At 43.3% G+C, this 14,184-nt stretch overlaps 1 protein-coding gene across 1 annotated transcript in view; it reads left to right on the top strand.

Moving 5' to 3' along the window:
• Positions 1-1,132: 1,132 nt before the first annotated feature.
• The window catches only part of LOC137638530 (putative E3 ubiquitin-protein ligase UBR7), a 46,659-nt gene continuing 33,607 nt past the window's right edge, over positions 1,133-14,184 (top strand). Inside the window, exon 1 of the mRNA XM_068370654.1 lies at positions 1,133-1,372. Within this exon, the coding sequence (XP_068226755.1) occupies positions 1,217-1,372 (156 nt within the window). The 5' untranslated portion in view covers positions 1,133-1,216. The remainder of the gene's footprint in view (positions 1,373-14,184) is intronic.

Genomic DNA, 14,184 nt, shown 5'->3' with positions numbered 1-14,184 from the left:
TGAATTTCTTAAATATACGTTAAATTTAATTGCTGTTCCTAAAATATTGAGTAAATCCTATTCTTAAGTAACTGTCGAATTGGTAAAGAAAAAAAAAACACACAATGTTTTAAGTACCCCCGTATTCAATGAAACAAAAGAATAGTTGTTCCGATGTTACGACATATTAATTGTAAAAAGTGTATCATTTAATAAAAAAAAAGTATATGTGTATACGATAAAATCCAATAAATCATTTGATTGAAGCTGACATTCAAGAAGAAACTTTTTTGCCCACCGTCTGGGAAAACAAATTCAGATGTATCTCAGACATTATATGAGAAACTTCTAATTGAGCTTCATTGCTGTTGTATGTGTGTGAATTATTATTTTCGTAATTTTTCCTCTAGCACAGACAATCATTGTTTACGTCAGAGATCACTGGTTTGCATAATGTGTCACTGTTCGCTGATTTTCTGTTTGCAATGAGGTTCAATGATTCCTTTATGAGTATCTCGTTCATGACCATTTCACGAACACTCGCCTTCAGCATATATCTGCCAAGAACATTTTACATTTACTAAAGGGCATGGTGAAAAACTAATATAATAATGAATATATCCTGGTTAAACCATACCTTACAACTTTCTTTAAATCAATAATGTAGGGTTTCTATATTTCCTTTCCTTTAAAAATACTTAACTGTTTACTAATTTTCTCTGCTTTTTAGCATTGCTGAAATTCATTGATAATCCATCAATAATGAAATATAGAGTGATCAAATAAAGCTGGAGTGCAAGTTTAAGACCTAGAAACCTAAAATATGACAATAAATAAAAAATATGTAAATTTCTATATGGTTTTATGGAATCTGTGTCACCTAAATGTGTTTGCTAGCAGGGTTGCCAGGTTTTCTAAATGAGAAAAGGTCAGTTTCTAATCAATAGAGGCTTTAAAAGGTCAATCCATTAATAGAAAAAGGTCAAAAATATAGTATTTAAGGCTCGGCTTTTTTCATATTACTAAAGGCCAACCTATTTAAATACAAAAGGTCAAATTTGAGTTTTTTTTGGGCCGGAAAAAAGGCCAAACTGGCAACTCTGTTTGCTAGCTATTTGCCTGATAAAACTCTTCGACAGCATCACACAAGAATAACAAACTGATTTGTTCGTTCGTACATCCATTTGAATCGCCGATTTCACTGACATCACAAATCACCCTATATTGAGGCTCGACAATGTCTGAGGCCGAAGGAAATGGGAAGGATTTGACAGACGAGGGAGAAGAGAAGGGGATAACTATGGTTGACGTTTTAAATGAGGAAGAAGAGAGAGAAATGGACGCAGCTGCCGTCTTGGGTGGTTCAGACGATACCAGCTGCACATACGATCTTGTAAGTCTGTAGCAGATCACGGCCAATTTTGCCATTTATCTCTTTATTTTCTTATAATTTGTTACAATGGAAAAGCGAAATAACTTTTACATCGTTAATATTCTATATTTTCATTTAATAATTGCATGTCTTCACATATTTTTTTCTGTGACCATCTTAGAACCCGGGTCATAGCCTCCCTAATATAGGTTAGTCTACTTTAAAGTTCAAGATTCTAGGAATAATTCTTATGTCTATTAGAATCTGGTCGGGGTAGGAAATCTTATAGTTGTTAGGGGCAAGTTGTACTGTATTACAGATTCTCATTTCGAACAGAAAATATATGTTTTCCTGTAGGAAATGACGTGATTTAACCAAATTTGACCTTCATTTCAATAGGTTAGTCTACTTTAAACTTCAAGATTCTAGGAATAATTCTTATGTCTATTAGAATCTGTTCGGGGTAGGAAATCTTATAGTTATTAGGGGCAAGTTGTACTGTATTACAGATTCTCATTTCGAACAGAAAATATGTTTTCCTGTAGGAAATGACGTGATTTAACCAAATTTGACCTTCATTTCAACCGCAAACAAACTGAACAACCAGTTCGACTAACTTCAAGTAGCCGAACTGGTTGTTGTTGTTGCGGATGATATGAAGGTGAAAACCGGTTAAATCACGTTATTTTCTACAGGAAAACATATATTTTCTGTTAAAATGTTTAAATATAATGGCACGTGTTCAAATTCCGTCCTCACTTCACTCATCAAGAACATATGTACTGCGCACACACTAACATTAGCAATGTTACGCTGACATTGCTATTGTTACGCTGACATTGCTAACATTAGTAATTCTACGCTAATATTAGCATGTGTCTTTTAAAGCATTTTTCCATATACCCTTTACACAATATATAAAAGGATACAGAACTTAACAAACCCACCTAACCTTACCTAGTAGTTCCCAGGGCAAGCCGTGGACCCCCTTCCCAGGTCACAAACTTGTATTGGCAATCGGTAATGTTCAGCTGTGCACGCTAAAAACATTCAAATTAAAGAATTTAATCACTTACTTTTATGACCCGGACGACAAAACTTGTGGGTCACCAGGGTGTTGAGACTGTGACGTCTTAACTTCTATGAACGGCACTTGGGACACTAAACGTTGGGGTATTACATTATGTGATTTAAGGAAATTATCAACACTGGATGACATATCAAAAAATTCCCCATGAAATTTAGCAAATGCTTTTAAGTATGGAATACTGCAGCCTTTACAAGTTTTTATAACTTCCATCGTAAAATACGAAAAAAAACCTCACTTAAGAAATAACAAAGATCTAACTAGGACAAAGGTTTCCACGGAAAAGGATTTGTTGGAAGGGGTATGAAGAGATAAGGGAAGGGGGTTGGGAAATAACCCCCCCCCCCGTGCAAACTTTCTATACGTATGGGTTCGTGATTGGTTAACGGAAAAACAACGGAGTCTAGAGAGTAAACATGAATGAACTAAATTGGGAAACTTGTCCAGAGCAAGTATTTATGTGAAATCGGGGCGTGGCAAGGTAATAACAAAATGTATAAAAGTAATATAGCAAGATAAAATGGAGTGTATGATAAATAATATTTAATGGGAATATAAAATGAGATGGTTTTATAAGATATCGGATAATAAAACAAGTAATTCTTGGGTCAAACGTAATATGTATACGAGGGTATTACATTAAAGGAATGGTATAGTTGTACTGGATCAAGTTGAATACTTTAACCAAAACCGGGTGAAGTCAAATAGTTAAAGTTGGTGGATACAGAAGAACAAATCCTATTGGTGGAGGCGGAGTTTATGCGCAGGTGGGAGGAGTTTATGCGCAGAAGGTCGAAACCTACTATGTACAAACGAACGAACGAGAGCGAATACAACCAACTCATAGAATGTCAACAAATAAATGAAAAACACTGCTAATGTTAGATTGCGCAGCTCATTATTACCATATTTTTTCATCGGTTTATTATATATCCAAGAAGGTAATGTATAGAGAAGAAAATGCTTGTTTTATCATTATATACAGTTTCCCCAGTATGTTTTCCCCACCCAAAACCCAGAGTTCCCACCGGGGGTTTGCCTTTATTGTTGGATATATATATATATATATATATATATATATATATATATATATATATATATATATATATATATATATATATATATTTCTGAAACTATTATTTTCAATATTAAACTTACCCGATAATCATGTAGCTGTCAACTCCGTTGCCCGACAGAATTCTATGGAGGGATACGCCAGCTATCACAATACTAGAAGGGGGTGTACTTACCAGCGCCACCTGTGGCCAGGTACTCAAGTACTTCTTGTTGACACCTCCTCAATTATTCCTCTGTCGTGCTTCCGGCAAGACGTTCTGGGATACGCTTATGGTCTTCGAGTATTTTCACGGCTAATTGGTGAAGTATTCTCTCAGATTAACGGCTGTCGCTTTACTGGAAACCTTCTTATATTAGCTAGATAGCTTTTATATAGTCCTGATTAACGGTTAACGAATTTTTGCTTGATTTTGGAACCCCCTTTGACTTACTCTTTGGATTCAAGATGTCTGACATTTCGCAAGCTCCCTCCCATAGACGATGTAGGTCTTGCAATAGGCGTATTCCGAAGGCCTCGGTAGATCCTCACACCGCTTGTTCTGACTGTAGGGACAGACCCTGTCAGTTAGAAAATCGATGTGAGGAATGCGCCGGACTTTCGGAATTGGAATTTGTCCGTCTTTTGAAATATTCAACTAAGTTAGAGGTAGAGTTAGGAGGAGTTCTTCTCACTCTTCACTGTTTTCCTCACCTCATGATCCCCTACCTTTTCCTACCCCTGTAGTGGCTACCCCCGAACCTACTGTTTGCCCTCCGCCTGATATGTCTGTTGTTTTGCGTGCTATTCAGGCCTTAGGCGATAAAGTAGAGTCAGTGGTAAGTGACCATAAGTCTCTGATGGCCGAAGTAAAGGAACTTAAGGTCAAGAGTGCAGTGGGTGGAATTAGTGCCAGTGCTGTGACGAGTGCTAGTGTCAGTGCAGTGCCAAGTGCTAGTGTCAGTGCCAGTGTGGTGCGTGAGGATATTTCTGTGCGAGCCAGTCGTCCTCCCAGTCCGGGACCTCTTGCAAGCTCCCAAGCCCAGGGGAGAAGCAATGTCGAAGGGCATAAGGGTTCGGCAGGCCTTGTTAGGCGCACAGAAGTATCCTCGGTGGTTGCGGGCGTGTCTTCCAAAGACCGTCACTCCCACCTGCAGACGATTGAGCCCGTCTTTATCTCGTCCGCTGATCAACTGTCTGGGAAGAAACGTTGGTCTCAGGTCTCGAGACCGCTTAAACGCAGAGTCCAGTCCGCGAGTGCTCAGCCAGGTTGCAGTCATTGGCTCAGCTCTGACTCGCCTCAGTCATCTGTCGACTGCACTCCGCCCAAGAGGAGTAAGGTTCTGCCACAACAGAGCTCGACTGTTAAGGCTTTTCCTCAGTCTGCTGTCGTTTCTGCCGATCCCAAGTGGACTCTTCTTCAGTCCATGCAAGCACAGCTTTCGGACTTGATGCGTGAGTGTCGGGCTGAGAGTGTTGCGCCTCCGCCTCCGCCTACACTCCCTCCGCCTGCTCTCGCTCCGCCTGCGTTCGCTCCGCCTGCGCTCGCTCCGCCTGATCGCAGTACCTGCCAGGCGTACGATGTTGAGCCACATTCTGAGTTTGCTGTTCCCAGTGGTGTTCAGCCTCCGCCTTCGTTAAGGCAACCTTTGCTATGGGATCAGGAGGATTATACCTCTCTTCCTCCGCCTCCCCTTGCTGCTCCACCAGTGGTGCAACTCTCGGTTGAGGTACAACAACCTCTCCCGTCCATGAGTCAGTCTCCTCAGCTCTCACTGCAGCGAGCTCAACCCTCCACCAGGCAAGCACCACTACACCTTGGCCTTGCGCCTCAGGAGCCTCAGCTTGCGAGACATTTACCTTGTTCTGCGCAGCCTCAACCTCATCATGCTCCGCTCATACCACAGGAACAGGAACTTGCTACTCCGCTTCCTCCAACCGCTCAGCAAGCGCTATCCTTGGGTTCAACCACTCATGCTAGGAGTCAGCCTCCTCCACCCATGCGCCTTCCTTCTGCTTCGTCTGTTATTCAGCCTTTGCAGTCTGAGCCTCAGGTTTTCCCTCAACAGACACTTGAAGAGGAAACCACTAATATTGTTCCTTCTCGTTCTGACTCTGCAGTTCAGCATTCTTGTCCGATCTCTTCGCTACACTCTGGTGATGAGGCTTCGGATGATGAGGAGGCACACCTGGATCCCTCATCAGATGTGGATGAATCCAAGCTTTCTCCACAGTCTATTGATTTTCGTAAGGTCTTGGCTCTACTTAGGGAGGTTTACCCAGACCACTTTGTCTCTGCTATTCCCCGCTCTCCACCATCTGAGTTTTCGCTGGGCGTACAACAAGCTAAGTCCACCTATACTAAGCTAGTCCTAGCTAGATCCTCTAAGAGGGCTTTAAGGATCTTAGGGGAGTGGCTGCAGTCTAAGCAACACCTTGGCAAGACTTCCTTCATGTTCCCTCCAACGAAGCTCACTTCGAAAGCGAGCGTTTGGTATGCCACAGGGGAAGCACCAGGCTTGGGAGTACCTGCCTCTGCCCAGGCTGACTTCTCAAGTCTGGTAGACTCGCCTCGGAGAACTGCTATGAGGCGCTCTAAGGTTTGTTGGACCTTCTCAGACCTGGATCACTTACTGAAAGGAATGTTTAGAGCATTTGAAATGTTCAACTTTCTCGACTGGTGCCTGGGGGCCCTCAGCAAGAAGACCTCTCCTGCGGACAAAGATTCTGCCATGCTATTAATGTCCTGCATGGATAAGGCCATTAGAGATGGATCGGGTGAGCTAGCGTCGATGTTTGTATCAGGGGTGTTGAAGAAAAGGGAACAACTGTGTACCTTCCTTTCCGCCAGCATTACACCTTGCCAACGGTCACAACTCCTTTTTGCTCCGCTCTCGAAGTTCCTCTTCCCCGAAGAGCTGGTTAAGGACTTGTCTGCTGCCCTGATACAAAAAGATACACACGATCTTGTAGCCTCATCGGCTCGTAAGTCTAAGGTTGCTACCTCAGTCCCCAAGACTTATCGCTCCCCAGTGGCTGATACCCCTGCTACGAGGTTCATACCGCCCTTTCGTGGTAGAGCCCCCAGCCGAGGAAGCTCCCGTCCAGACTCTCACAGGAGCAAGTCTAGGAAAGGATCCAGGACATCTAAAGGAAAAAACTGACTCTCCGCATCTCCAGACAGCAGTAGGAGCCAGACTCAAGATCTTCTGGCGAGCCTAGGAGAAGAGAGGTGCAGACGCCCAGTCTGTCAGTTGGCTGAGGAACGGTTACAGGATTCCATTCTGCCTCAAACCACCTCTGACCACATCGCCCATCAACCTCTCTCCCAACTACAAAGAAGAGGACAAGAGGCTAGCATTGCACCAGGAGGTGTCGCTACTTGTGCAGAAGAAGGCAGTGGTTATAGTCCGGGACCATCAATCCCCGGGCTTCTACAACCGTCTCTTTCTTGTGGCCAAGAAGACAGGAGGTTGGAGACCGGTGCTGGACGTCAGCGCTCTCAACGAGTATGTCACCAAGCAGACGTTCACGATGGAGACGACCAAGTCGGTCTTAGCAGCGGTCAGACAGGAGGACTGGATGGTCTCGTTGGACTTGAAAGATGCATACTTTCACGTTCCTATTCATCCAGACTCCCAACCTTTCCTGAGATTCGTTTTTGGAAAGGTTGTCTACCAATTCCAAGCCCTGTGTTTTGGCCTAAGCACAGCTCCTATGGTCTTTACTCATCTGATGAGGAATATAGCAAAATTCCTACACTTGTCGAACATCAGAGCCTCCCTCTACCTAGACGACTGGCTGTTGAGAGCCTCCACGAGTCGTCGTTGTCTGGAGAATCTCAATTGGACTTTAGACTTAATCAGAGACCTAGGTCTATTAGTCAATATAGAGAAGTCTCAACTCATTCCCTCCCAATCCATTGTGTACCTGGGAATGGAGATTCGGAGTCAGGATTTTCGGGCTTTTCCATCGGCCCCCAGGATAAGCCAGGCCCTAGAGTGCATCATGAGCATGCTGAAGAGGAGCAGTTGCTCAGTGAGACAGTGGATGAGTCTCACAGGGACCCTCTCATCACTGGCCCTGTTTGTCGAGCTAGGGAGACTCCACCTCCGCCCTCTTCAATTCCATCTTGCAGCTCATTGGGACAAGAGTTCGACTCTCGAAGCAGTCTCTATCCCTATCAACCAAGAGATGAAGACCACTCTCCTGTGGTGGAAGCACAACCTCCTTCTCAGGGAGGGTCTATCGTTGGCCATTCAGATCCCCAATCTTCATCTCTTCTCAGATGCATCGGACTCGGGCTGGGGTGCAACCTTGGACGGACGGGAATGCTCGGGAACGTGGAACGAGGAACAAGGTTTACTCCACATCAACTGCAAGGAGCTGCTAGCAGTTCATCTAGCCCTGTTGAACTTCAAGTCCCTCCTGCTAGGCAAAGTGGTGGAGGTGAACTCAGACAATACCACAGCCTTGGCTTACATCTCCAAGCAAGGAGGGACCCATTCGAGGAGCCTATACGAGATCGCAAGGGACCTCCTCATTTGGTCAAGAGGTCTAAACCTCACTCTGGTCACGAGGTTCATTCAGGGCGATATGAACGTCTCAGCGGATCGCCTAAGCAGAAGGAATCAGGTTATTCCCACGGAATGGACCCTCCACAAGAGTGTGTGCAACAGACTTTGGACCTTGTGGGGTCAACCTACCATAGATCTGTTTGCCACCTCCATAACCAAGAGACTTCCGCTGTATTGTTCCCCTGTTCCAGACCCTGCAGCAGTTCATGTGGATGCTTTTCTACTGAACTGGTCCCATCTCGACCTGTACGCATTCCCACCGTTCAAGATAATAAACAAAGTTCTGCAGAAATTCGTCTCGCACGAAGGGACACGGCTGACGCTGGTTGCTCCCCTTTGGCCTGCAAGAGAATGGTTCACAGAGGTACTTCAATGGCTAGTCGACTTCCCCAGGACTCTACCTCTAAGAGTGGACCTTCTACGTCAACCTCACGTAGACAGGTTGCACCCAAACCTCCACGCTCTTCGGCTGACTGCCTTCAGACTGTCGAAAGATTCGCTAGAGCTAGAGGCTTTTCGAAGGAGGCAGCCAGTGCGATTGCCAGAGCAAGAAGGGTTTCCACTCGTAGAGTCTACCAGTCTAAGTGGGAGGTCTTCCGAAGCTGGTGTAGAGCCAATTCAATATCCTCCACCAATACCTCTGTGACCCAAATAGCTGACTTCCTTCTACATCTTAGGAATGAGAGATCCCTTTCAGCACCTACGATTAAAGGATATAGGAGTATGTTGGCTTCAGTTCTCCGCCACAGAGGTTTGGACCTGTCTTCCAACAAGGACCTTCAAGACATTCTTAAGTCTTTTGAGACGTCTAAAGAACGTCGTCTTTCCACTCCAGGCTGGAATCTAGACGTAGTCTTAAGGTTCCTTATGTCATCTAGGTTCGAACCTCTCCAGTCAGCTTCCTTCAAGGACCTTACCCTCAAGACTCTTTTTCTCGTTTGCCTTGCAACAGCTAAGAGAGTCAGTGAGGTTCATGCCTTCAGCAAGAACATTGGTTTCACAACCGAATCTGCAACATGTTCTTTTCAGCTTGGATTCCTAGCAAAGAACGAACTTCCTTCACGTCCTTGGCCTAGATCGTTCGAAATACCTAGCCTCTCCAACATGGTAGGTAACGAACTAGAGAGAGTTCTTTGCCCTGTCAGAGCTCTCAAATATTATCTTAAGAGGTCTAAACCTATTCGAGGACAGTCAGAAGCTTTATGGTGTGCCATCAAGAAACCTTCGAGACCCATGTCCAAGAATGGGCTTTCGTATTATATAAGGCTTCTGATCAGAGAAGCACATTCTCACTTAAAGGAGGAAGACCTTGCATTGCTGAAGGTAAGGACCCACGAAGTAAGAGCCGTAGCTACTTCGATGGCCTTTAATAAAAACCGTTCTCTGCAGAGCATAATGGATGCAACCTATTGGAGGAGCAAGTCAGTGTTTGCATCATTTTATCTGAAAGATGTCCAGTCTCTTTACGAGAACTGCTACACCCTGGGACCATTCGTAGCAGCGAGTGCAGTAGTAGGTGAGGGCTCAGCCACTACATTCCCTTAATCCCATAACCTTTTTTTTAACCTTTCTCTTGAATACTTTTATTGTTGTTTTTATGGTTGTTACGGTAGGCTAAGAAGCCTTCCGCATCCTTTGATTTGGCGGGTGGTCTATTCATTCTTGAGAAGCGCCTGGGTTAAAGGTTTGGTAGAGGTCCTTTAGTAGGGGTTGCAACCCCGTGTACTTTGGCACCTTTGGGTTGATTCAGCCTCCAAGAGGAACGCTGCGCTCAGTAAGGAAGACGAACTTTAAATAAAGAGGCAGAGTAACGGTTCTATTCGACTTCCTTACCAGGTACTTATTATTTCATTGTTATTTGAGATAACTGTTATATGAAATATGGGATACTTAGCTATCCTTTAATCTTGTACACTGGTTTTCACCCACCTCCCTGGGTGTGAATCAGCTACATGATTATCGGGTAAGTTTAATATTGAAAAATGTTATTTTTATTAGTAAAATAAATTTTTGAATATACTTACCCGATAATCATGATTTAATCGACCCTCCCTTCCTCCCCAGAGAGAACCAGTGGACCGAGGAATAATTGAGGAGGTGTCAACAAGAAGTACTTGAGTACCTGGCCACAGGTGGCGCTGGTAAGTACACCCCCTTCTAGTATTGTGATAGCTGGCGTATCCCTCCATAGAATTCTGTCGGGCAACGGAGTTGACAGCTACATGATTATCGGGTAAGTATATTCAAAAATTTATTTTACTAATAAAAATAACATATTTGCAACGGGAACGAGTGACATTTTCGAAGAGAGCGGACCTTTTTCTATAAAAAAAAGTAGTTTTTTCCCTAGGTTACATTGCCCTGTAATACAGTACAATAATACCGTTATTAGTCATATTAATTTCCCGCACAAATGTGGTCTGTTTGCGGTTGAAATAAAGGTCAAATTTGGTTAAATCGTGTTATTTACTGCAGGAAAACATTTTCTGTTCAAAATGATAACCTGTAATACAGTAAAACTACTGTATCTTAATGTACCGCAAAAATGTGAATCATAGGAGCCTAACCCAATTTAATCTGGCTTTATGCCAACAATTGCCCTTGCCCCCTAGAGCAGACCTTCTCATTTTTGCGTTTCCATCACCTTTTAGCTTCTACTAAAGGCCTTACTAACCTTATTTATAAATTCATGGTCATTTGGTTGACAACAACCAGTGCACGAGAGGTTGTGTCAAATGCAATGCAGTATATAAAATGGAAGAAAATATTATTTTCTTATGCATAAACAAGTATAATTTACTAAGTGGGTGAAACATTAGGTAATAGAAATCATACCTACGTATTTCCTATGTGATTAGTAACATTCAGAAACCACTGATAAAGCGTAAAGACTGGATAACAACAATTGCTCGGATACATTTCAAATGATCTGATGTTTCTAAACCTAACCTAACCTAGGGTGTTATATCCATCTTGGCTGCAGTAGAGAGTTTTCTCCCATTTTATATTTCTGACCTAACTTGATTTAAAGTGTGAAGTTCAGGTGTGCGTCCTAACTTGGTGTAGGCTGCCGTGTTACAATCACTCGGAGGTCAGGGTCCCACCTGACTTTTTAAGTGTTGAGTTTCAGAGTAAAACATAGCAATGCTTCCAAACCCAATATACAATGCCGTGTCCTTTTGTGCTTAACTTACCTTGTGAATTATACTTGTTGATGCAAATGCAAATAATGTTTTCTTCCTGTTTATAGAATGCATTTGACTTTTTCTCTAATGGACATACTTTTGTCAACCAAATGACCTAGAATTTATAGATGAGTTAGTCATTGCTTACATTTTGTGGAAAAGTAGGCATTCTTTATTATTATGGTTACCATGCAATTCTAAAGAACCCAATTTATACTACATTATTTGAGGTTTAATTTTTGTAAAACTAGTTAAAGGATTGATCAGTCTTATTGTAACAAGGCCTAGATTGTTCATGTCTAATAAAGATAGGCTATGTTTATAAGGTAAATATATGATATTTTGATTTTTAGCCAAATACTTTAACCATATGTTTTTCGTACTCGCTCTCTTGTGCTTTATTAATTTTTAACATGAATATTGCCGCAAACTACCCGTTCGTGAGTTTCCCTAACCCTCCCCCCATATGAAAACAATGATCAGGGATACCAGTGAGAAACCAGGGTTTGACTGGAGAAATGCCAAAAATGAGTGATTTGCAGCAATAATAACGGTCAGAAATGCATAATAGACACAGGATAACTAGTTGGTAAGATAAAAGGTTCATGCAAGTGGCTATAAATTAAAGTATCATAATTACTTTTAATTTGTGTCACGTCCCTCAGATGGTTTTTGCTCTGCCGTGGAGTGCTTCTTTTGCAAATAAATATAATGTCACAGCTCCTCTGTTCGACCAGGAGGTACATGGATGTGCTGCGCATGTCATCCCCGTGGGTCACTATTAGAATATCATAATTACAGTACCTATAATTTTTATCTCGTTCTTCAAATGATTTTTGTTCCGCTGTACAGTACTGTACCGTGTTCTGTAATCTCACTACTCCTCTGTTTTGGTGGGAAATGCACAAATTTGCATGCCAACCATGTGGGTTATTATTTTGGGATATATTTTACTTTCATATGAGCAACAATATCTGTATGCTGAACAGAGATTGTTTTCACCATAATTACTGTACTGAAATAGATGAAATTACATTAAATTTGGAAATAGATTGTACTTTCCTTTTGGACACGTCTTCATGTGATGGTAGTCATGCTGGAACTGAAGGGAGGGGGGGAAAGATTGTCTGTTGTATACTACATCCGGGAACTTGTGCATAAATATTTGGAAGCTCTTACTTGGTTAAAATAACCAGGTAATAGTTATGTCATACAAAAAATGGAACAGCTAGCAAAAGCAAATGCAAATACTGTAAGTAATACTCAGTAACACATAATCATGTCTCCTAAAAGTAAACAATGGACTTGGACAATGAAAAGGTGTTCACAAGTTATATACATAAGTTATGCCTCAATCCTCATAAATCATACTGAGAAAATGTTGCCCGTGTGTTCTCTCTGTGGGATGTGTGTGCTCCATGCATTTGAGATGGAATGCATTTTAAACTCGTGCATGAACTGACCTTTTTCAATATTAATCTTACCCGATGATCATGTAGCTGTCAACTCCGTTGCCCGACAGAAATCTACGGTCGGGATACGCCAGCGATCGCTATCCAGGTGGGGGTGTACTCAACAGCGCCATCTGTGGTCAGGTACTAAAGTACTTCTTGTCAACAAGAACTCAATTTTTCCTCTGTCGTGCCGCCGGCAAGACCTACTTGGATACTCTGTTGATTTTGGAGTCTTTTGTTCACGATTTGGTGATGTATTTGCTCTAAAGTTTAGCCTTCGCTGTTCAGGAAGCTTTATCCTTAGCTTAGCAAGCTTTTGGAATTAATTTGATTTATTGGTTAACGAACTTTGCTTAATTTTGGAATTCCCCCTTGACTACTTCTAAATTCAAGATGTCTGACCATTCCCAAGTTCCTAAATACAGGCAGTGTAGTGTTAGGACTTGTACTAGGCGTCTTCCGAAGGCCTCTATAGATCCTCACACCGTATGTTCCAATTGTAGGGGTAAATCCTGTCAATTGGAAGATCGATGTGGGGAATGTGCTGGGCTTTCGGAATTCGATTTTAACGAATTCCTTAGATATGCACGTAGGTTAGAGAAGGAGAGAGATAGGAGGAGTTCTTCTCGCTCTGTGGATTTTTCCTCTCCCCATGCCCCTCAACCTTTTCCTTCCCCTGTGGTGGTGACTCCCGAACCTGCTACGAGTGCTCAGCCTGCAATGGCTGATATGTTGCGTGCCATTCAGGCTCTCGGTGAGAAGGTGGAGTCGTTGGTTAGTGACCGCAATCAGCTCTTGGCAGATGTCAGAGAGCTGAAAGCGAAGAGTGCAGTGGGAAGTGTTAGTGCTAGTGATGTGCATAGTGTCAGTGTCAGTGTTGCGCATTAGGGTACATCTGTGCGTGCCAGTCGTCCTCCCAGTCCGGGACCTCTTGCAAGCTCCCAAGCCCAGGGGAGAAGCAATGTCGAAGGACCAAAGGGTTCGGCAGGCCTTGATCGGCGCACGGATGTATCCTCAGTGGTTGCGGACGTATCTGTTAAGGATCGTCCCATCCACATACAGACGAATGAGCCCTTACATTCCTCGTCTGTGGAAGAGGTTTCCAGGAGGAAACGGTGGACCAAGGTCTCACGACCGCTCAAACGTAAGGTCCCTTCCGAGCTAGTCCAACGGCCCAGGTGTAGCCACTGGGTCAGTTCGGACTCGCCACAGTCATCTGATGACTGCACACCTCCCAAGAGAGGTAGAGTGGTCCCTCAACAGGCTACTGCTCCGTCTGTTGTTGCTCCAACCACAGTAGACCCTAAGTGGTCCATGCTGCAGACTATGCAGTCTCAGCTTGCGGCATTCATGCAGGAGTATCATGCCGAGAAGGTTAACACCTCTCCTGTTAATCTACAACCCGCAGAGGTTGTGCGTTCAGCAGATACTGCGGCTGCCTGCTCCCACACCCCACCTGTGAGAGCTCCTCCACCG

Source organism: Palaemon carinicauda, chromosome 3 (assembly GCF_036898095.1).
Source record: "Palaemon carinicauda isolate YSFRI2023 chromosome 3, ASM3689809v2, whole genome shotgun sequence".
Classification (NCBI taxonomy): Eukaryota; Metazoa; Arthropoda; class Malacostraca; order Decapoda; family Palaemonidae; genus Palaemon; species Palaemon carinicauda.
The sequence above is the reverse complement of the archived record's forward strand: the minus strand, read 5'-3'. Positions and strand labels throughout refer to the sequence as shown.